General features: G+C 51.3%; 1 protein-coding gene across 1 annotated transcript in view; it reads left to right on the top strand.

Moving 5' to 3' along the window:
- Nucleotides 1–1,061: 1,061 nt before the first annotated feature.
- Nucleotides 1,062–21,086, top strand: part of RNF145 (ring finger protein 145) — a 68,181-nt gene continuing 48,156 nt past the window's right edge. The window contains exons 1-2 of the mRNA XM_075009540.1: nucleotides 1,062–1,209; nucleotides 18,657–18,870. Of these exons, the coding sequence (XP_074865641.1) occupies nucleotides 18,687–18,870 (184 nt within the window). The 5' untranslated portion in view covers nucleotides 1,062–1,209; nucleotides 18,657–18,686. The remainder of the gene's footprint in view (nucleotides 1,210–18,656; nucleotides 18,871–21,086) is intronic.

Below are 21,086 nucleotides of genomic sequence, written 5' to 3'. Positions count from 1 at the left end.
CCTAAATTGTAGCTCTTTGCTGCTAAACAGCAGCTGTGTTCCACTCCAGAGGTGGCTGCATTTCGATGCTTGGTAAGGTGATAGCTGTACAGTACAGCCCTTATCTACTTATCCAGGCAGCTGCAATGCTCAGACAGTTTCTGTTTGGCAAGCACAGGCTATCTCCAGACACGTGAAGCAACTGAGATGTTAAAATATCCTCTCCCCACTCACTGTAGAAATGGAGGAAATGTAGAGGAGGAAAATGCATATCCAGGGGATAAAGACGCTCGGGGCATCTTGCAGACAACAAGGTGGTTGTTGTTGGAGCAATTATACCAAGAGGAGTAGGAGGAAGTTTGTGCACTGATGTGCCTGGGGCAGGTTGCATGCCCTGAGCTACCGGGGAGCGGGTGCTTGCATACAAGCAGTTGGCCTGGGAGTGCCGTTCACTGACGTGACTAGCGTGTGTATTGCGGGGGGGGGGGGGGGGGTATTCCATACGGAGGAAAAGCAGATCCCCTGGCCCCGAAGGCCGGGGGAAAGGTTGCATGAAAAGAAGGGGAGCCCCGTGCCCCGTAGTGGCGGGGGAGGGTTTAACATACAAAGAAGGGGCCAGAGCTCCGAGGGCCGGGGGGTTGCATACAAAGGGGAGGGCAGAGCTCCGTGCCCCACACTGCCGGGGGTGTTGCATACCAAGGGGGGCAAAACCCCTAAAGGTGGGGAGTTGCATACCGAGGGGGGGGGCAGAGCTCCGAGGGCCGGGGGGTTGCATACAAAGGGGAGGGCAGAGCTCCGTGCCCCACACTGCCGGGGGTGTTGCATACCAAGGGGGGCAAAACCCCTAAAGGTGGGGAGTTGCATACCGAGGGGGGGCAGAGCTCCGAGGGCCGGGGGGTTGCATACAACGCGAGGGGCAGAGCCCCGTGCCCCGCCGTGCCGGGGGTGCAAAAGGGGAGCAGAGCTCCGAGGGCCGCAGGGTCGCACGCAAAGGCGGACGGGGCCCGCCGGCAGGGGACGCTCTCTCGCGAGGCGGGGCCAGGCGCATGCGCTGTCCGCACGGGGGCGGGGCCGGAGCCGGGCGCAGCAGGGCCTGGCGCTCGGTCGGTCTGGGCGCCCCGAGCCGCGCCGGGAGGATGGTGCCGCCGCCCCCGCTGAGCGAGCGCAGGCCGGGCACGGAGCCGCGGCCCTGAGATCCGCTCGCCCGGGGAGGAGACTTTATCGGCCCAGGTACCGGCGCGGCCCCGCGAGTCCCTCTCCGAGGGCCCCTCCGCCCCCAAACCCTCCGGAACCCGAAGTCCCTCTCCGAGGGGTCCCCCCCTCATTCCGTTCCACCCACCGGGGCCCACGGAGTCCCCCGCCCAGATTCCCTGAGGGGCCCCCGGGATCTACCCCTGCGCCCTCCCGGGTGCGGACCCTGCCCCCGCCCCCATCCCACACCCGGATCCTCTCTCCGCCCAGATCCCTCCCCCCCCCCCGAGGGGCGCCCGGGAGCCCCCAGTCGCCCCCGCACTCCCCGGGGGGCAGAACCCCCCCTGCCCTGGCGGGGCTCCCTAAACACCCCGCCCCTCCCTTAATCCCTTCTGCGCTGCCCCCCCCCCCGGCGCCCTGAACCTCCGCCCTGTCCACAATACCCCCGATCGCCCCCGGGCCGCCGCCTGCGCGCGTACCCCCTTTGAGGGGCCCCCGGACTCCTCCCCCACACTCCCCGCGGTGCCCTGGAATCTCGCCCCGGTCCCCGCTCTCGCACCCCGCCGGGGTGGGGTGGTGGTGGTGGTGGGGAATTCCCTGCCTGCCGCGCCGCGCCGCGCCGCGCAGCGCCGGGGTTACTGGAGTTCAAACGCGGCTGAGCTCGGCGGGGCCCGGGGGAGGCGCGAGGGGCTTTGCAGCAGCACCGAAGATTAATGGGAGCGCCCGCTCTGCAGTCAGCCCGCGGCCTGCAGGCAACGGCGCCTGGCTGGGAAGGCGCCGGCAGGGGGGCGGGCGGGTTGGTTGCCAGAGGGAGCCTGGGAGCCCAGAGGATGAGCTGGTGCTGCAGTCGTGACGGGGAGCCCAGAGGATGAGCGGTGGCGGCTGCGGTGCTCTGGTTCCCGGGTCTCTGTTTGCATTCTGCTCTTGCAGCCCTCCGCGGAGGAGGCAGGGCTGTGGGTGGCTCTGAGGCTCCCTGCAGGGCAGCCGCTGCGAGTGGCCCGGGGTGAGAAACGGCCTCGACGCCAGACTCTGTGAAATCCAGCCCTGAAAGTGGAAGTGGAGAGGCCCAGTTATTTTTAAAGCGTGTGACAATGCTTACGTAAGAGACAGGCGCTCTCGCGGTCGGGTTAAGTTTCTCTGCCTTTGTCACTAATATCTCTTTACCTTTATTCAGTCTTCCACTTTTTGCAGTAAGGGGCCTGACATGGTTTTGTGTGCGTTACTTTTGTGTGCCGTGGAGTATGGTCCCATGTGGGGTTTGTGCTTTTGACAAATGGAGGGTTATCAGAATCACGCTTACCTTGCAGATGTAACAACACCGACAGCCTTTTGCAAGGGGAAGGAAGTTGTGCATGTGCACAACATGTTAGTGGCAAGGGAGGTGTTTTTAAAATTTAAGAATTAATGCACACAGCAAAATTTGCTTTGCTTACCAAAAAACCCCGAACCTGTTTTGATTATAGTAATATGTGCGCTTGATTGCCAGGTAAATAGGTCTTTGACATAACTATGAGCAGTTTGATTGCATTGTGATGTTTTCATGGGAAATTTTCGCTTCTGTTTATAAAAACAAAAATTAGGCCCTTCATGGTCTCAGTAATATGTGTGCGTCACCTCAGTAGCGCTCTTCTTTAATTTTAATACAAAAATCTTCTCTACCAGTTTGTCTTTTGGACTACTGTGCTTAGATTTTTTTTGTTTTAAATTAAGCCTTTGTTAGGCCTCAGTTCACTTTTTTTAATGTAATATAATGTATCCCTTAAGTTTCAGCCTGGAAAAAATAGAAAATTATTCTGATTTTTGTATCTTTTGATTTGTAGTGTAGGGGGAGAAAAATCTTTCATTAGAAATGCATTTTTCTAATTGGTAAGATGCTGCACAACTCACTATTGTGGTTGCCCATGACAGATGTCTTAAATAATCAACTGTCTAGAAAGGGAGAAGCTGCAGCTATGCCTTAGTTTTAGTCAGTGGACTACTATGCATTTTGACATGCCAGGATTAACATTTTCAAAGACATGCAAGCAGCTTTATGTTTATTAATCCCTAAATTCACTAGCAGTGATGTAATGCCTGATGGAATGAGGAAACAGTGGTCTTTTAGAGAGATTTTGTGTATTAGGACTGTAACCACTTTTAAGATACACAATAATAGATATTCTTCCTGGGTCCAAAATATAGTGGGCAGATGTTTATCTTGCTTATGCCAGTTTCTCAAAAATCAAAAAGGAGCCTGACGCTGAGAAATTTGGGAACCACTGGTCTAACCAGTCAGAATCTTGGTCACCTTAGCCAGCTGGCTTGTGCTTAGACAGAAGCTTTCTTTCTCTGCATTTGGGAGTCCACCTAACTATTTTTATATCATTGTGTTCAAGGAAAATCGAGGTAGCTATCCTCTAGTGCCTCCTCAGGGGGACAAGAATGCCTAGAGCACATGCTCACAGAGCAAAGCCAGAGGCACACAGCTGCCATGGGGAAAGAAGAGCAGGGTAGTAGTTAGAGCAGTTTGGGGAGGGGAAGCAGTTCATGTGCTTCCTGAGATGCCCACTCTGGCATGCAGCTGCAGCACTCTCCTTCTTCCCCCCCCCGCCCGCCCGCCCGTGCTGTGGGAGTGTGGTGCTACCTCCATGTTTGCAGGAGGTAATGTCAGTTTGAGCTCTTTCTTGGGTTGGGGGGTATTGATGCGGGGAGCTGGGTCACCTTGTGCTCCACCTGGAATTTCTTCATGCCCTCCCGGGGGGGGGTGTGCACCCACCAGTTTGGGACCCTGGGGGTTAGGCAACATAGAGGTATATGGGATTTAAGGGTGTTACAGTCTCCATATCATTTCACTCTTTGGCATTTCTGTGGCAGTGGTCTAACAGACACAATTTGTTATAATATTGTTAGAGATGGGTTCTCCTTGTCTTCAAAGAACTGAACCAAAACCACCACCTAACTTTGTGTAATTCACAAAACAGGCAGCCACTCTTCCTGTATAAATCACCAGTTCAAACCCAAGTAAACCAAAAGTTCTGTATTTCTTTCAGTCCCTAGCTGATTGGGTTCAGTGTTGATTTTTTGATCCCTGTTTTCAACAAACTTTTACCAGAATTCAGGCTTCTTGGGAGACAGGCTTTTCCTGTTTGTGTCTGAAGAAGAGGTAAGAGACATATCATGTTTTTACAGGCTGCCTTTAAAGAGTACAGCAGCTGTGAAACAATTGGGTGCTTTGATTGACACTGTAGGAATAGAAAGGGGCAAAAAAGTCATCCTTTCTATTTCTACAGTGTGTGTGTTTACGTAACAGTATGTAGTGGGTTAATGATAGAATTTGTGGAATAAATTAATTAAATCTTTCCCATCTATAACTATAAAATTGATTCTGATCTCCTTATATGTGGAATTTTCCCATATGCCTCCAGGAGTTAATTGAAGTTGGGAACGTGAAACCTCTACATTTCAAGATTATAGTAAACCCCTCTCTCTGGGCACTGGGCTCACCACTTTGCTGATTATGCTAGTAAGGTAAATACACACTAACTTTCACTCGTCCCATAATATGTTGGGATGATCCACTCTGCTGACACCCTTTGGCAGAAAAGCAGGCATTTTGTAGTGCCTGTATATAGCTTGAATTAAGTAATTAACCATGATGGCTTTCTTTCGTTAGCCTACTTATTGACCCAACCCTGATCACTCCATTGGTGCTGTGGACCTTGTTTATTTGGGTGATGTCTGAGCCGGGACCTTTTATCAGTTAGTTGTACTGGCATCAGATTTTATTCGTACTGTTGTTTCCCAATCAGTGCATCGAGAACAAGAAGTCGTCCTGTGGCACCTCATAGACTAATTGAACTAACAGTTCTCTTAGTCTATATGATGCCACAGGACTTTTGGTTGTTCTTGAAGATACAGACTAACATGGCTATCTCTCTAATCAGTGCATTGACACTTATCTGATCAACCATCCTCCTTTATCTGGGCTTGGGACTGGTATGGAACCTCGGAAAGCTTCATGTGGAGAGATGGGAGGTTGGTTTAGAGTGAGTAGAGGTACGAGACAAGGAGATCTGATATCGCCGGGTATCTTCTTCATGCCCCCACAGAGAGTGATGGATGAGATCAAGGAAGAGGAAGAAGGGATGTCTGTGCATGGGAGGAGAATCACCAACTTGAGGCTCATGGATGAGATAGTTGTCTTTGAGGAAGATGACGAGAATCTAGCAAGAATGGTGCAGGTTGTAAATGAGGAAGGGTAGCGGGAAGTGGTACAGACTGATTATGAAAATTGATAAAACAATGGTATTTGGAGGTAAGGAAATAGGAAGGAAGATCAGTGTAGATGGGATTGAATTTGAGAAGGCAGAGAGGTTCACGTATCCGGGGAGCAACATAACATATGATCTAGACTGTAAGAAGGAAATGACGAGTAGAATAGCAAAAGCAAGAACGAGTTTGAAGGAGATGGATAAGATCTAGAAATGCAAAGCAATTAGCTTAGGAATGAAGCTGAGCATCTTGAAAAGGTGTGTATTCAGCAGCATGTTGTACAGATGTGAGACGTGTTATAACCAAAGAGTCGAAAAGAAGGATATTGACATTCGAGAGGAGTTGTTACAGAAAGATCCTGAGAATAGGATGGATGTAGAAGGTCACCAGCATGGAATTATATAGGAAGAAACAGGCAAAAGGGAAGCTACTGCAGAAGGTTGTACAAAGGAAGTTGCAGCTGTTTGGGCTTATCTTCAGAATGAGTGACGAATAAAAAATCAAGACCCTAGTATTCAGCAGAACGGGTGGTTTGAATAGGAGAGGCAGACCCTACAGAGAATGGTTAGATGATAGAGTAGACTTCTGCAGACTCGCTCCGCACCAACCAAGCCGCTCCGCATTGGATGTGGGAAGAATGGAAGGAAGTAGTGAGGGAGGCATTGGACACCAACGGGAGCTGTGCCAGTGGTGGTAGCTGCTGCTGATGGCTTCAATTCACATTTGTCTTTAATTTTGGGTTGGTTGTTGGACCCTGAATGTTTTGCTTTCATTTAACAATTCGTTTGCCTCGTAGGTGAAAATAGCCTGCCTTCTCCTGTTCGCAAGATCACTTGATCTTGTCAGTGCTATAACAGTTCATTGTACTTCATCACATAGGAGAAAATACTGTCTTCTCAGTAACTTCTTGATCAAGGATGCTGTGAAGGCCAGGACTCTGAGAGTTTAAAAAGAGCTCAGTAAATATTAGGAGGTTAGGTCCATAGATGGCTATTAGCAAGGGGTAAGGTATGGTGCCGAGCCTTTTGTTGAAGGCGGGAGATGGATGGCAGCAGACAAATCCCTTGATCATTGTGTTTGGTTCACCTCCTCTGGGGCACCAGGCATTGGCTACTGTCATCAGACAGGATGCTGGGCTAGATGGACCTTTGGTCTGACCCAGTATGGCCGTTCTTATCGAATAGCAATGATGCCATGTCTGCTTGAGGTTCCAATTCCTTGTAAAACTTGAGATTCGGTCTTGATATGATTTGAAATTTCTGAGGTCCTGTATTGTACCATAAACACTGGCTCTTAGTGGAAGTGCTGACAAGTCCCTAATTATCATATTAAAATGCACACTACTAATTTTTCATTTGCTGCTAAAGTGGTGTAGTTATTGGCAAAGCTGCACCATACCCAGCCCCTCTCTGCAGAAATATTAATGAGCTGTTGTTTGTTGGCAAGACAAGAATGTACCCTCATTTGAAAATTACGTGGCTCTCATGTCAGAGAGGTAGCTGTGTTAAGTCTGTATCTTTGAGAACAACAAGAAGTCCTGTGGCACCTTAAAGACTAACAGGTATTTTGGAGCATAAGCTTTCGTGGGCAAAGACCTGCTTCATCAGATGCGTGGGGGCGGGGTGTCCAGACGAGTATTTAAAGAGGTGGTTTCCAGTAAAAGGGAGGGCCAGGGCTGACAGAGTCTATTCAGTCAGGGTGGAAATGGCCCATTATTAATAGTATACATTTACAATTTACATTGGCCAAACTGGACAGTCTCTACGTAAAAGAATAAATGTACATAAATTGAACACTAGGAACGGTAACAGACAGAAACCTGTAGGAGAACACATCAGTCTCCCTGGACACTCAGTAACAGATTTGAAAGTAGCAGTCCTAAAACAAAAATTTTCAAAAATGGAGAGAGAAATTTGAGCTGCAATTCATTTGCAAATTGGTCTCCATCAACCAAGGATTAAACAGAGACTGGGCGTGGCTGGCCCTTTACAAAAGCAGTTTCTCTGCCCTGGAAGTTCACGCTACGACATTACATTCTAATAGTGGGCCACATCCCCTCTGATTGATCTGACTTGTTCTTTCCCCTCTCCTGATATACACTACCCATAATGGACCATTTCCACCCTGACTGAATAGACCTTGTCAATTCCGGCCCTCCATTTTATTGGGCCACCCCTTTTAAATACTCATCAGAATCCCCCCTCCCGCCCAACTCGCGCATCTGTCAGAGCGGGTCTTTGCCCATGAAAGCTTGTGCTCCAAGATGTCTGTTAGTCTATAAGGTGCCCCAGGACTTCTTACATTTCTTATACACTTACCTTGCTGGTCACTGCCACAGACTTGTTGTGCGGGGGGGGAAAGAGTTTAATCAAAGCTCCAGAGACAGAACTGTTCTTGTGGGTCATACGTCAGTCCTCAGCTAAAGTATAGACTTCTTTGTGTGGACTCATACCAGCACAGGATTTATATAGGCATGTGTGTGCACGCATCTGGCACGGAACGTTGTCCTTCCTTTCTGGCCGCTGCTTCTGTATTACAGCCTGGTGCCAGTTTTACAAGAATCCAGCTCACTGAAAAGTTCAGAATTGTTTTATATTTCAAATCTCCTCTTGTTCCCAGAAACAGAGCAGATGTGCATAAGAGGGGCCTTGAGATGTGCACACACTGAGAGCACAGCTGGTGGGTCTACTTTTAGCCTTGACATTGAACCTTTTAATAGTTTTTGTTTGTTTGTTTGTTTTTTAAGTCAAAACAGACTCTGATGCAACTACGTGTTCTGTTTTAAATAAAACATCAAAGCTTTGCATAGCAATATTCTTATAAAATAAGGGCTTTTTTTTGTTTTTTTAAATCCCCAGTGTAAATGGAGGCTAGGAACCAAATCCTGGTCTTGCACCCCATATCCAAAACCAGTAGAATTTCACAGATGGGAGCAGAATTTGGACCTACATCCCTTTTCAGTTTCTTGCTGATTTCAAGACATGTTTGTGAGGTTCCGAGAGTGTTTTTTCTGACCATCGAAACCAGTGGGAGACTAGAATGCAAAGCAAGTTGCAGGATGGGGCCTTCAAACACTAGGGCTACGTCTACACTGGCCGGCTACTTTGAAGTAGCCAGCACAATGTCAAAATAGCACGCGTCGCATCTACACACGCCGTGTGCTATTTCGATGTTCAAATCGAAGTTAAGCGGCGAGACGTCGAAATCGCTATTCCCATCAAAAGATGGGAATAGCGCCCTACTTCGACGCTGAACGTTGAAGTAGGGTGTGTGTGTAGACGATCCGCATCCCGCTACTTCAAAATCGCGGGGTCCTCCATGGCGGCAATCAGCTGAGGGGTTGAGACGCTCTGTCCAGCCCCTGCGGGGCTCTATGATCTCTGCACTCAGCGGCTCTTAAAGCCGCAGGGACCTGGAAACCCTGTAGCAGGAAGCTGACGGCGTGCACGCAGCAGCCCCGCCACAAGGTATCCCTGCACAGCCAGATGGACACCATGGCAGCCAGCCAGCCTCCAGAGCGCCCCCGGAGCTCCCCCTCCGGGCCATCCCAGGGCTCCTAGGCCTCCAGCCAGCAGGGTAGGAAGCGGGGCCTCTCCTGGACTGACCCTGAACTCCAAGACCTGCTGGGGCTCTGGGGGGAGGAGGAGGCGCAGCACGTCATGGGGAGCAAGCGGCGGAATGCAGAGGTGTTCGCCCGGCTGGCCGAAGGCCTGGCTGCCCGGGGTCACCCTGCCCGCACTCCTGACCACATCAGGAGTAAAGTCAAGGTGTTGTGGCAGGGTTACGCCTGGGCCCGGGACTCGGCCAGCCGGTCTAGGGCTGCCCCCGCCGCTTGCCCCTATTACTGGGAGCTCAGGGCTATCCTGGGCCTCCGGGGCACCTCCTCCCCCCCAGCCACCTTGACACCATGGCTGACGAGCCCCAGCCGGCCTCGGAGACAGGGTCAGGTCCAGAGGCCAGCCCTGCCCCCCTCTCCCCCCACGGCTAGAGCCGGGACCCTCCACCCCAGCCACCGAGTGGTCCAGCGAGGACGGGGAGCTCATGCTGGACATCCTGTCTCGCAGGTCCAGCCGGGTGGCTGCTGCATGGGCATCTCTGGAGCCTGGCAGTGCACCGTCAGGTACGTACCCCACAGGGCACAGACCCCCTGAGCATGTGGCGAGGGCACCACTTGACCGGGGGCCCCCCACAACACCCCAGCCTGACATGGCCCGGGCAATCCACAGCACAGGGACGGTGCCACAGCCACCAGTGCCCAGCAGCACCTCCACCCATGGACAGTGCCGTGCCCCACCCCTAGTGGGAGGGGAGGGGGCGGACCACTGGAGGGGGCCACCCACAGGATCACTGCACGCACCATTGGGGGATGGATGGGGGGGGGGACCCAGGCCCTTGGGGGGATGGGGGGGTGGGCCATGGGTCAAGGCTGGGTACTCACGGCCTCCCTTTCCCCCTATTTCTGCAGCCGCACCATCTGTGGTCCCTGACAGCCCTCCCAGACCACCGGAGCACCAACTCCCGGGGTCACCACCTGCCCCAGTATGGGCCCACCGCCGCACCACCACCACCTATGACCCGGAGGTGCCTGTGGCCCTCCGGCGCCAGGCGGACCTCATGGAGCGGAGGCTCCAATTCGAGGAGCGGGAGGCCGCCTGGCACCGGGAGGCCTGTCGGGAATTCATGGCCACATTCAACTGGGTGGCCAATACGTTTGAGGAGCTGGTGGCCCGTCTGCCTCCCCCTGATGTCCTCCGTGCTGCCCTCCCTGCTGTCCTGCCTGCTGCTGTCCTGCCTGCTGTCCCGCCTGCTGCCCCACCCATCAGCTCCTCGGAGCAGGAGCCACCTGGGGCCGAGGACCCGCCGCGGCCATACCTCCCTGTGCTCTTGGCCTCCAGCTGGCCTCGCGGGGGACCCCAGCTGAGAGGGTGACCGGCCAGCCGAGCACGGCGGGGCTCGCGCCCTTCCACCCCTGCCCCAGAACGATGGGCCGATGTGTGGCATGCCCACGTCTCCCCCCGTACATAGTTGTCCTCACTCCTGTATATAGTTATTTGTAGTTTACCCCCCCCGTAATAGTTTTTAGAGATGTCCCCAATTGTATATAGTTATTTTCATTGAATCTGTTTTATATTTGCTAATACTATTTGCCGAAAAGAGGAGACATTTTTGGTCTTGTAAATAATGATAGGTTTTTGGAAAAATAAAACTGTGTCCCGTGTGCTTTTGGTGAGGGTGAGGTGTGGGTGCTGGGGCAGGGTGCAGGGATGGCCGGGGCGTCGCTCACTGGGCCCGCTGGTCAAAGTACTCCCTTAGGGCCTCCCGGACCCGGACCCCATCCTGGTGGGCCTGGCGGCTTGGGGTGGCGGCTGGCTGGGGGTAGGCTGTTGGGGCCTCCTGTGCCCAGCCCTGCACGAAGGCCTCCCCCTTGCTTTCCACCAGGTTGTGGAGTGTGCAGCAGGCCCCCACAACCTGGGGGATGTTTGGGAGGCCCAGGTCTAGGCGTGCCAGGAGGCTACGCCAGCGGCCTTTGAGGCGCCCGAAGGCTCGCTCGACCACTTGTTGGGCATGGTTGAGTCAGGCGTTGTAGCGCTCCTGGCTATCAGAGAGGTGACCTGTATAGGGCCGCATAAGCCAGGGCTGGAGGGGGTATGCCGCATCTGCCACAAGGCAGAGGGGTACGGTGGTGGTATCCCCCAGAGGGATCTCCCTCTGGGAGATGTAGGTCCCCGCCTGTAGTCGGCAGCGTAGTCCCGAATTGCGGAAAACGCGGGCGTCGTGCGTAGAGCCGGGCCAGCCCACGTAGATGTCCTGGAAGTGGCCACGGCTGTCGACCATGGCCTGCAGGACCACAGAGTGGTAGCCCTTCCTGTTGACGTAGCGGCCACCACTGTAGTCTGGGTCGCGGATGGGGATGTGGGTCCCGTCAAGGGATCCAAAGCAGTTGGGGAGTCCCATGGCTGCATCCAGGTCCTCAACTCGGACAACCCTCTTCAGCAGCAGGGCATTGAGTGCACGCACCACCTGTGGGGAGGGAACATAGTGCCTGTGAGGGTTTGCAGAGTGTGACCCCCTTCCCAGGCCCCACTCACCCAGGCCCTCCTCCCCAGCAGGGGGTTCAGCCCCAGGCCTCCTTACCTCCATGAGGACAGCTCCGACTGTGGCCTTCCCCACGCCAAACCGCTGTCCCACGGAGCAGTAGCTGTCTGGAGTGGCCAGCTTCCAGACAGCTATTCCTCTTCTCGACGGGGAGGGTGCGCTGCATCCTGGTGTCATGGTGCCTGAGTGTGGGAGCTCTGCCAGTGGCTCACCCCATGAAGGTCTGCCGGCTCATGCGGAAGTTCCACAGGCACTGGTCATCATTCCATTACCCCATAACCAGGTGCTCCCACCACTCGGTGCTGGACGGGTAGCTCCAGAGTTGGCGGGGCACCTGGTGGGCGAGGGTGAGGAGGGCCCGATGGTTGGGGGTGTCTCCTGGTGCTCCTGGGGAGGGCTCCCATTCCAGAAGCTGCTGGGCGGCTGCTCCGCGGCAGGCGGCTTGTAGGGCTTCCAGCTGCTGCTGGATGTCCGTGTCTGCGGGCTCGAGGTCTGCGAGGCTTGTATCACCAACGCAGGGGTGCTCGTGCAGTGCAGGCCAAGTGTGTCTGGGAGGGGCCCTTTAAGGGAGCGGCTTGCAGCTGCCCCGGAAGGGCTAGTGTGCTCTGTGACCCAGTCCGTGGGCTTTCCTGGCCCCTTATTTCGAAAGAGGGGCTTGTGTGTGGGGATGCTCCGCGTTTCCTTCCGGGGCGGCTCTTTTTGATGTTCTCTGGGGCTACTTCGATGTTGAACGTCGACGTTGCCAGCCCTGGAGGATGTGTAGATGATTATTATCGAAGTAGCCTATTTCGAAGTTCTTACTTTGAAATAGGCTACTTCGACGTTATGTCCTAGTGTAGACGTAGCCTAGAAGCTGAACTAATAGTTTTCACTGAAATCAGTGGTGTGGTTTTTTTTTTTTGTTTTTTTTTTTAAACCATTGTTTTCCAAGGGATCAGTTAAGCCAGCAAAATGTGTTGTTAAAACATTCCACCTTTAGTGTGTTCCTTTAACTACTAATTAACTGTTGCATTTAAGGCTTGTGTGCATGGAGAAAGTGTACCAAGTTAGTTTAAATGTGCTTAATTAAAAAACAGGTTTGACCTCCCTGGTTTGGCACCCTTGAAACCTGAGCCATCCCGAACAAGGGTGATCAGTTCTGCCCCACTGCTGGCCTCGGCCTCAGCCCCTGCTGTTGGGCTCCCTGCCAGCAGCTTCCCAAACCCTTCTTCCTAGGCACCCCTCTTCAGCCACAGCTTGCCGCGCAGCCCCAGCCGTGGCTTCCTGGGGACGTGGCTTCCCGCGCAGTCTCAACTGCAGTCACGGCTTCAGTTTCCGAGGGGTGCAGCTTCTTCTCATGCAGCCCCAGTAATAAGCTGCCAGCTTACCAGCCTGAGCCACTGTTCCCTGCAGCTGCTCCTGGCCTGGACTCCCTGGCTGTTGCTAGTCCCTCTCCTCAGCCTACTCTTCCCCCCGCCACTTCCCTTGCAGCCAGACCAGCCATGGCTGCCCTTGCCCTGGGCTCTTGCTGCTGGTCTGGCTAGCACCTCCTCTCAGCCTCAGGACTCTCTGGTCCTGTATGATCCATAGTCCTACTGGGTCTTGGGAGTTTTAACTGTAGTGTAAATTTTGGGTGCATGGATTCGTTTGTTGGTTTAAATTGGTTACTTTGATTTAGTTTGTATTGTTAGTTTATTGACGCAAGCTAATGCAAGCCAGATTTAAACAGGTGAGTACATACACACAGATTTAACACCAATTCAACTATCTCGGTATAAATGATGAAAAATGTGCCTGGAGCCTTTGAAATGAGCCTCCTATTCAAAGGAAAATATGTCAGCCCTTTGTCAGTTTTTAATCACAAGTTTGCTGGGAACTTTTCCAACAGTATTTTATCAGTTCTGAAATTGGCGTGACCTGCACTTGTCATGCAGGCAGGGGCATTGTTTTTCAAAATGTTTTGCCTTAAATTAGTCAACTTGGGCTCCAGCTAAAAACAGCTGGATGTGCCAGGTAGGCACCAGAACTCAAACCTAGGATGTAAGGCGTGTTCTTATGGTTAGCTGGAGTGTCCACTAGTGCCACAACAGACAGCTGTTTTTAGCATGCTTGCTCTTAGCTGCGTCCAATGACAGGGTGTCAGTGATGGTGGACCCGAGGTAAACGAACTCGTGGATGACCTCTGACATATCGTTGTCAATGCTGATTGATGGGGATTCAGCAACATCCTGACCGAGTACGTTTGTCTTCTTTAGGCTGATGGTAAGCCCAAAGTCCTTGCACGCTTTGGAGAACTGATCCAGCAGTTTTTGAAGCTGGTCTTCTCTGTGAGACACTACAGCACCATCGTCTGCGAACAGCATGTCTCTGATGAGGACTTCTCGCACCTTAGACTTAGCTTTCAGCCTTGCAAGGTTAAACAGTTTCCCATCAGATCTTGTGTGCAGCAAGATGCCCTCTGTTGAAGATCCAAAGGCATGCTTCAGGAGGAGTGCGAAGAAGATCCCGAACAATGTCGGAGCAAGCACGCATCCTTGTTTGACGCCGCTCCTGATTCTGAAAGCATCCGATAATGTGCCGTCATATTGGATGGTTTCTCTCATGTCTTCGTGGAATGACTGGATCATCTTGAGTAACCGTGGAGGACAGCCTATCTTGTGGAGCAGTTTGAACAGACCATCCCTGCTGACCAAGTCAAAGGCCTTGGTCAGGTCGATGACGGCTAGGTAGAGTGGCTTTCTCTGCTCCCTGCACTTCTCCTGCAGCTGCCTTAGAGAGAAGACCATGTCAATGGTAGACCTCTCTGCGTGGAATCCGCACTGCGATTCGGGGTACACCCTCTCAGCAATCTTCTGGAGTCTGCTGAGGATGACGCGAGCGAACAGTTTACCAGTGACGCTTAGGAGGGAGATTCCACGGTAGTTGTTGCAGTCGCTTCTGTCTCCTTTGTTCTTATACAACGTTACAATGTTAGCGTCGCGCTTATCCTGTGGAACCTCACCCTCTTTCCAGCACAGGCACAGTAGCTCATGTGGGGGTTCCAGGAGTGTGTCCGCGGCACACTTGAGTTACCTCTGGTGGTATACCATCCTGACCAGGGGCCTTTCCTGCTGCAATGCTGTCGATGGCTGTCTTCAGTTCATCCACAGTCGGTTCTTGATCCAGTTCGTCCATTACTGGTAGGAGCTCGACGGCATCGAGGGCTGCGTCAACCCCAACGTTCTCGCGTGAGTACAGCTCGGAGTAGTGCTCAACCCAGCGCTCCATCTGTTTGGCTTTGTCAGCAATGACTTCACCAGATTTGGATTTCAGAGGTGCCATCTTTTTCTGGGTGAGTCCTAATGCCTTCCTCATACCCTCGTACATTCCTCTGAGATTGCCAAAGTCGTCACAGGTCTGGATGCTGCTGCATAGCTGGAGCCCGTGGTTGTTGGCACAGCTCCTGGCTGTCTGCTGTACTGTTCTTCTGGCCTCTCAAAGTGCTTGCTGGGTACTCTGGCTCAGTGAGCGTTTGTACTCCAGGAGTGCAGCGCGCTTCTTTTCAATGACTGGAATCATCTCATTGGAGTTAGCTTCGAACCAGTAGTTCGTGTTTCTAGCTCTTCTTCCAAACACCGACAAGGCCGTGTTGTAAACTGTATCCCTCAGATGTTGCCATTAGGATGTCGCATCGGCGCCCCCAGGGCCGCTGCGCAGATTTTCCTGGAGGGTCTCTCTGAACTTTTCAGCTTTCTCCGAGTTTGCCGTCTTTCTGGCGTCAATGCGGGGCCTTCCAGCAGGTTTAGAGCGGTGCAGCTTCTTGGGTCTCAGCTTGAGCTTGGAGCAAACTAGCGAGTGATCTGTATCACAGTCAGCACTGTGATAGCTGCGTGTCAGAAGGACGTTTCTGAGGTTATTACACCTAGTGATGACCACGTCTAGTTGATGCCAGTGCTTCGAGTGTGGGTGTCTCCACGACACTCTGTGCTGTGGCTTCGTTCGGAAGAACGTGTTTGTGATGCACAGATTGTGGTACGTGCACAGTTCAAGGAGACGCTGTCCATTGTCATTCATTTTGCCCACACCGACGTGTCCTAAGCAGGAAGGCCATGAGGCCCAATCAGCTCCAACTCTTGCATTGAAGTCAGCCAAGATGTACTACTACTACTACTGTTTACAAGAACACATCATATTAAATCTTTGCTGCAGTTGCATTTTAGGTGTTAACACTTGGAGATCTCTAAGGCAGCAGTCCCCAGCCTTTTCAGTAACATGGTACACTTCAGTGAGACAACCAATTCCCTTGCACACTCACTTTTTTCAGTGGAATCGATTGCTTATAAACATCACATTTACTTTGGTTACGGTCTTAGTAGAGAGGTTTGCAACATAGCAATGCATGCAACAACCGAAACAAAGATCAAATGCATTCAGGTTTCAAATCCACCACAGATGACGCTGCCTTAAATAGTGAGCACAGACACATTTTCAAAATCTGGTCAATGCCATGCTAGGGATGCTGAGTAAATGAGTAATCATTGAAAGCAAGCTCCCCTGTGATCTGCCCATTTGGACATATGCCTATCTCAAAGAACTGGAAGGGACCTTCAGAGGTCATCCAGCCTAGTTGCCCACACTAACAGCAGGAACTGTGTCATCCCTTATTTTTTTTAAATGTATTTCCCCCACATCCCTAAATGGCCACCTGAAAGATTGAACTCTCAACCTGGATTTAGCAGGCCAGTGTTCAAACCACTGAGCTATCCCTACCACCTGTCATTGGAGCCAGGACACAGCATTCAAACCGTGTCTTAGCTACAACAGGCTCCTTCCCTCCCCCATGCCACATCAGGAAGTGGGGTTTGGCTCCCCACCAGCTCATTCAGCATTTCAGCTGCCTCCTGGTGTGAAACAGGGTCCTGTGGGTTCGGCATTTTCCCTTATGGTGGCTCTGCAAAGAGCTATCGGTGGAGGGCAGTTAATGAACCCGACACCAGCTGGGACTCAGGCAGCCTTGTTGCTTGAGCCCTATCTGGTGTGAGGTCCTCAGTTCCTCCTCCACCCCTCTGCAGCTTTGCAGAGAGCCACAGTGAGGGGAAATTGATGAAATTTCCTGGCACACTTTAACAGTTCTCACAGCACGCTAGTGTTGAAAACCAGTGCTCTAGGGGACATTACTTAAGCAAATGTCTCAAATACTGGATGTTTTGTTTATGTAATATGCAGTCTCGTATCTTTCACCAATAGAAAATTAAAATAGATTATCTCCATATCTCTCGTTGTTCAGTGACATTTATGATTTTTTCAGTGCAGCAACTTTCTGTAAAATGTTACTGGTCAGTTGCACCATGTTATGGTTGTCAAAGTTGCTCTTTAAAACTAGGTTTAGAAATTTTAATCTGTAGAGTTAAACAAGAGACAAATACAGAACAACCTCAGTGTTATGAAGACCTCAAGAATGGAGGTCGTTCTAACTGAAATATTCGTAATGCAGAACAAAACAATATGGCTCTTTCAGAAGGTTGCAACTGATTATGGACTTAATACAGCTTCAAAACTGCTATGTGGAAGAAAAATGCAACTTTCTCTTTATATTGTAGGAGTTTACGTTTAACACAGTATCATACCATATTTGCTTTTTTTATTTTTGGTCTCTGCTTCTGCTTGCTTGCGTACTTCAGCTCTAAATTGGAGGCGTGGTCGACTGGTCAGTTCATACTGGTGTTTGTAACTCCGAAGTTCTACTGTACTGTTCACTTTTCTTAAACTCCTAAGTTTAGGTTGTGAATTTGGAAGGGGAAAGCAAGCTTGTCCAAATTGTTCCAATTAACATAAATATTCATGGTCCCATTTAGTACTCGCCATTTGAGAAAGCAGGTATGTTCTGCATAAGCTGGGTCACTATAGTTGAGTTCTTCCCTCTGGGGTACCCTACTCTCCAGGTCACTTCCCCCAGTGGCTATTGGAGGTTGCTTTATGCCAGGTCCTCGCCAAGAGTCACTATGGATGGTTTGTTTGCATTGTCCCTTTAAATGACCACTTCGTTGCTGTAATTCACCAGGCTGCTTCTCCATGGCTCCAGTACATTCTTCACCCTCATCTCAGAGCCAAGTCCCAGCAGCCAGCCCAGCACACCATCTACTCTTCTCCAGCTCTAGCAAAGATCTGCTCTTGCTCTGGCCCTGCAGCTCTTCTTGTATTGCCCCACGCTGCTAACTTAATGTTGGTATAACTTGACCTTTTCACCACTGTGGGCTGCACATGGGCACCACATCCAGTGCCACCTCTGGCCCTGTGGATATCACATGGGCTGCAGCTCTGTGCTAGCTTGGCCACGTCTTGAGAACCACTGAATAACTACATTGCTTAGGCACTTGAGTGAAGCAGTTACTGATCTCAGCCGTAGTGTAGACAGCACTGTGTCAACATGGGGGCCTCCCTCTCCTACCTTGCTACTGCCTCTTGGGGAGGTGGATTCACAAGTTGGGTTCTTGCCATAACAGTGTCTTCATCCAAGTGCTCCAGTGGTGCTGCTGCCGTGGTTACCTTTTCCAGACCTGAGGAAGAGTTCATTGTAGCTTGAAAGCTTCTTTCTCACCAGCATAAGTTGGTTCAATAAAAGATGCTCTCTCACTCCCCTTGTGTTTCTAATATCTGGGGACCAACATGGCTTCAGAACCGTCAAAAACATTATTATAAAAGCTGTCTCCAAAACAGCTTAATTTGTTAATGCCTAACACTTTAAAGAACTACACGTTAAAGAACTACTTTTAACTTGGCACGCATTTCAAAAGCAGCTTTATCTGAGCCGGCGATAGGGAAAGATTTCAAGTTAATTGGAAGGAGGTCTTCTAGGTTGTTTTCTGCAATTTGTTGGCTCTTAAATGCGAGTATGTTTACTAATGGGTTTTCACAACATGCTCTGAAAGTGCAAGAGCATTTTCCAAACACCGCCCCCCCCACCCCCGAAAGTACAATAAGTCCTTGTGGGAAATAGGTAGAAAAACTCATCTTAATGTAGCAAAAATCAAAAGTTATGCTGTCTGGATTTTTGAACTTAAGTCAGTTAATTCATTCACTGATATATTGCCCGCAGTGTTCTCTACTCATACATTCATGAAGCCTAATAGTTGGCTGTACAGTGAGAGTGATTACTTTTGTCTGTCTTGTGCTATTTACAGTCTGCTGCAGGGTCATTGAAAAGGAACAGAATGGCTGCAAAGGAGAAGTTGGAGGCAGTGCTAAATGTGGCCCTGAGGGTCCCAAGCATCATGCTCTTGGATGTCTTGTACAGATGGGATGTCAGCTCCTTCTTCCAGCAGATCCAAAGAAGTAGCCTCAACAATAATCCTCTTTTCCAGTATAAGTACTTGGCCCTCAACATGCATTATGTGGGTAAGTATGAAAACATTGTAGAGATAATGTAGTTTCCAATCAGTATTTTTTCTTGTTGTATGAATAGTATATTTTGGTTGTAACGTCTCTTTTGGTTTAATGAGTAAAATGGTGCTGTTAATCCTCACGGTACACAAGTTCCTTTCTAGAATCTCCTAGTGAATTATTAGAAAGAGGGTTATTACATAGCCTTAGAATGATTTATGGTGGATACCACATATGAACTGCTTTGGGTGAAATGCTACGAACATAGTTGGAAGAGCAGAGTATCAGAATGGTGATGGTTTTTATCAGGTACTGCTGTGCATCTGACAGATGAACAAGGGAATCTGAACTGCAGCTTGACAAAAGCCAGCTTTCGAACTGTTACTTTAGCTGAAAGTGCTATACATGTGCTGAAACAACAAGAAGTCCTGTGGCACCTTATAGACTGACAGATATTTTGGAGCATAAGCTTTCGTGGGCAAAGACCCCTATGTGGTCAATGCATGAGGTGGGGGTGGGGTTTGAGGAGGATTTAAAGAGGGGGTCTCAGTAAAGGGCTGTATCTGTGCTGTAGTTCAAGTCTTAAGCCTTCAAAGTAGGACAAGCATTGGCAGTAGGCTGGAGTGTGTAACGAATCCATGAGCTTCAGATGGAATGTCTAGACGAACTGTTCACAACTCAGGGAACTGGAGCTAGAAGCCTGGTCCGTAGTTCTAGCTCAAATGTCAGAGCCTGTTTTTGGGAGAAAGGACCGTGATTCTAGGACCAGCGCTGAAGCAGTTGCATGTGTGATGGGCTACAGTATGCACATCAATTACAGATTGGTTCCCCCTTGTGCATTTGAACTCCTGTGAACCTCAGATGATGACTTTGGGGTGGAAGCATATTAAGATATAACTTAACTTGCTATGTTTGTGATGGTGGTGTATAGTCCTTGCCCTCCAGAAGATAAGGAGAACCTGCAGCTACAGCCAGTTATGGGAAATGATACCTCAACTTGAGGTCGTTGAAGGCCTGTGTTTTTGGAATAGTGTAACTACGTTTTTAATCCTGGCTCTGGAAGTGTAGGAAAGTGATTTTATCTACTAAATTTTTGCCCGATTACAAATAAAAACAGGTTAAGTGGCCCTCTGCTTGAAGCTTGTGGAAAATTGTAGGAATACACTTGTTCTTTTTACTGTGAAAAGATTATTACTAGTGGTTTCTTTTGGTGGAGGGGGATGGTGTGCATTGGGGTGGGAGTAATGGGGTAGTGCCTTCTTGACAATGCCTAAAATAGCCATAGGCAATCCCCAACTTATGAACACAGTGACTTACGACCAACCTCCGGTTCACCTCCCACAAGCTGGAGGCTCCAGCCACATACCAGGGGCTCCCCTCCAACCTCTGGGTACCTGGACCAAATAACCCCAATCCCTGTGTGGCCCCAGATCACACCCCTACCGCACAGCTGGCTCAGCACCCGTGGGGCTCCAGCCTGCCCCCCCCCCGCCCCCCGCTCAAGCACCCTGCCCCAGTGCACCCTTGTTCAACCCTTCCCCCGCCTAGCTCAGTCCCCCATGGCCCCAGCTCATCTCCCCCATGCATGGGGCTCCGGCTCTCCGACCCCAGCAGGGCTCCAACCCCCCTCCACTCAGCCACTCCACCCCAGCACACCCCCCATTCAACCTCCCAACCTGGCTCAACCCATCCCTCCCATGGGCCCAGCTCACCCTCCCCGCCACCCGTGCTTGGGGCTCCAGCTGTCAGTCAGTGCTGGCGTGTGCAGGGGCTCTATCCCCCCTGCCAACTCAACCTACTGCCGCCCCCGTTCAATCCCTGCCCCGTCCCCAGCTGACACCTCCCCAGCATATGCTGGGCTGTCAGCCACCAGCGCTCGTGGGGCTCCAGCTGTCAGCTGCTGCAGGTGCATGAGGCTGTAAAGCCCACCTCAGCTAACTCCCCCTGCCCTGATTCATCCTGTTCAATGCTCCCAATCCCCCACAGCCCCAACTCACTCTCACCAGCACCCAGGGCTCCAGCTTCAACCCAGCTCCAACCCCCTGGCCGGGCTCAACCCCCTCTCCAATCCCCTGCTGCCTGGGTCCAGCCCTCTGCAAGCCCCAGCTCATTTGCACCCTCCCACCACCCCATCACTCTAACTGTCCCCAGGCTTAACCCCCCCCCGGGCCCCAACCCAAGCCCTCCCCGAATTACGCGAAATTCAAGGTACATGAGGGATTACAGTGTCA

Source organism: Carettochelys insculpta, chromosome 15, assembly GCF_033958435.1.
Source record: "Carettochelys insculpta isolate YL-2023 chromosome 15, ASM3395843v1, whole genome shotgun sequence".
Taxonomy (NCBI): domain Eukaryota; kingdom Metazoa; phylum Chordata; order Testudines; family Carettochelyidae; genus Carettochelys; species Carettochelys insculpta.
The sequence above is the reverse complement of the archived record's forward strand: the minus strand, read 5'-3'. Positions and strand labels throughout refer to the sequence as shown.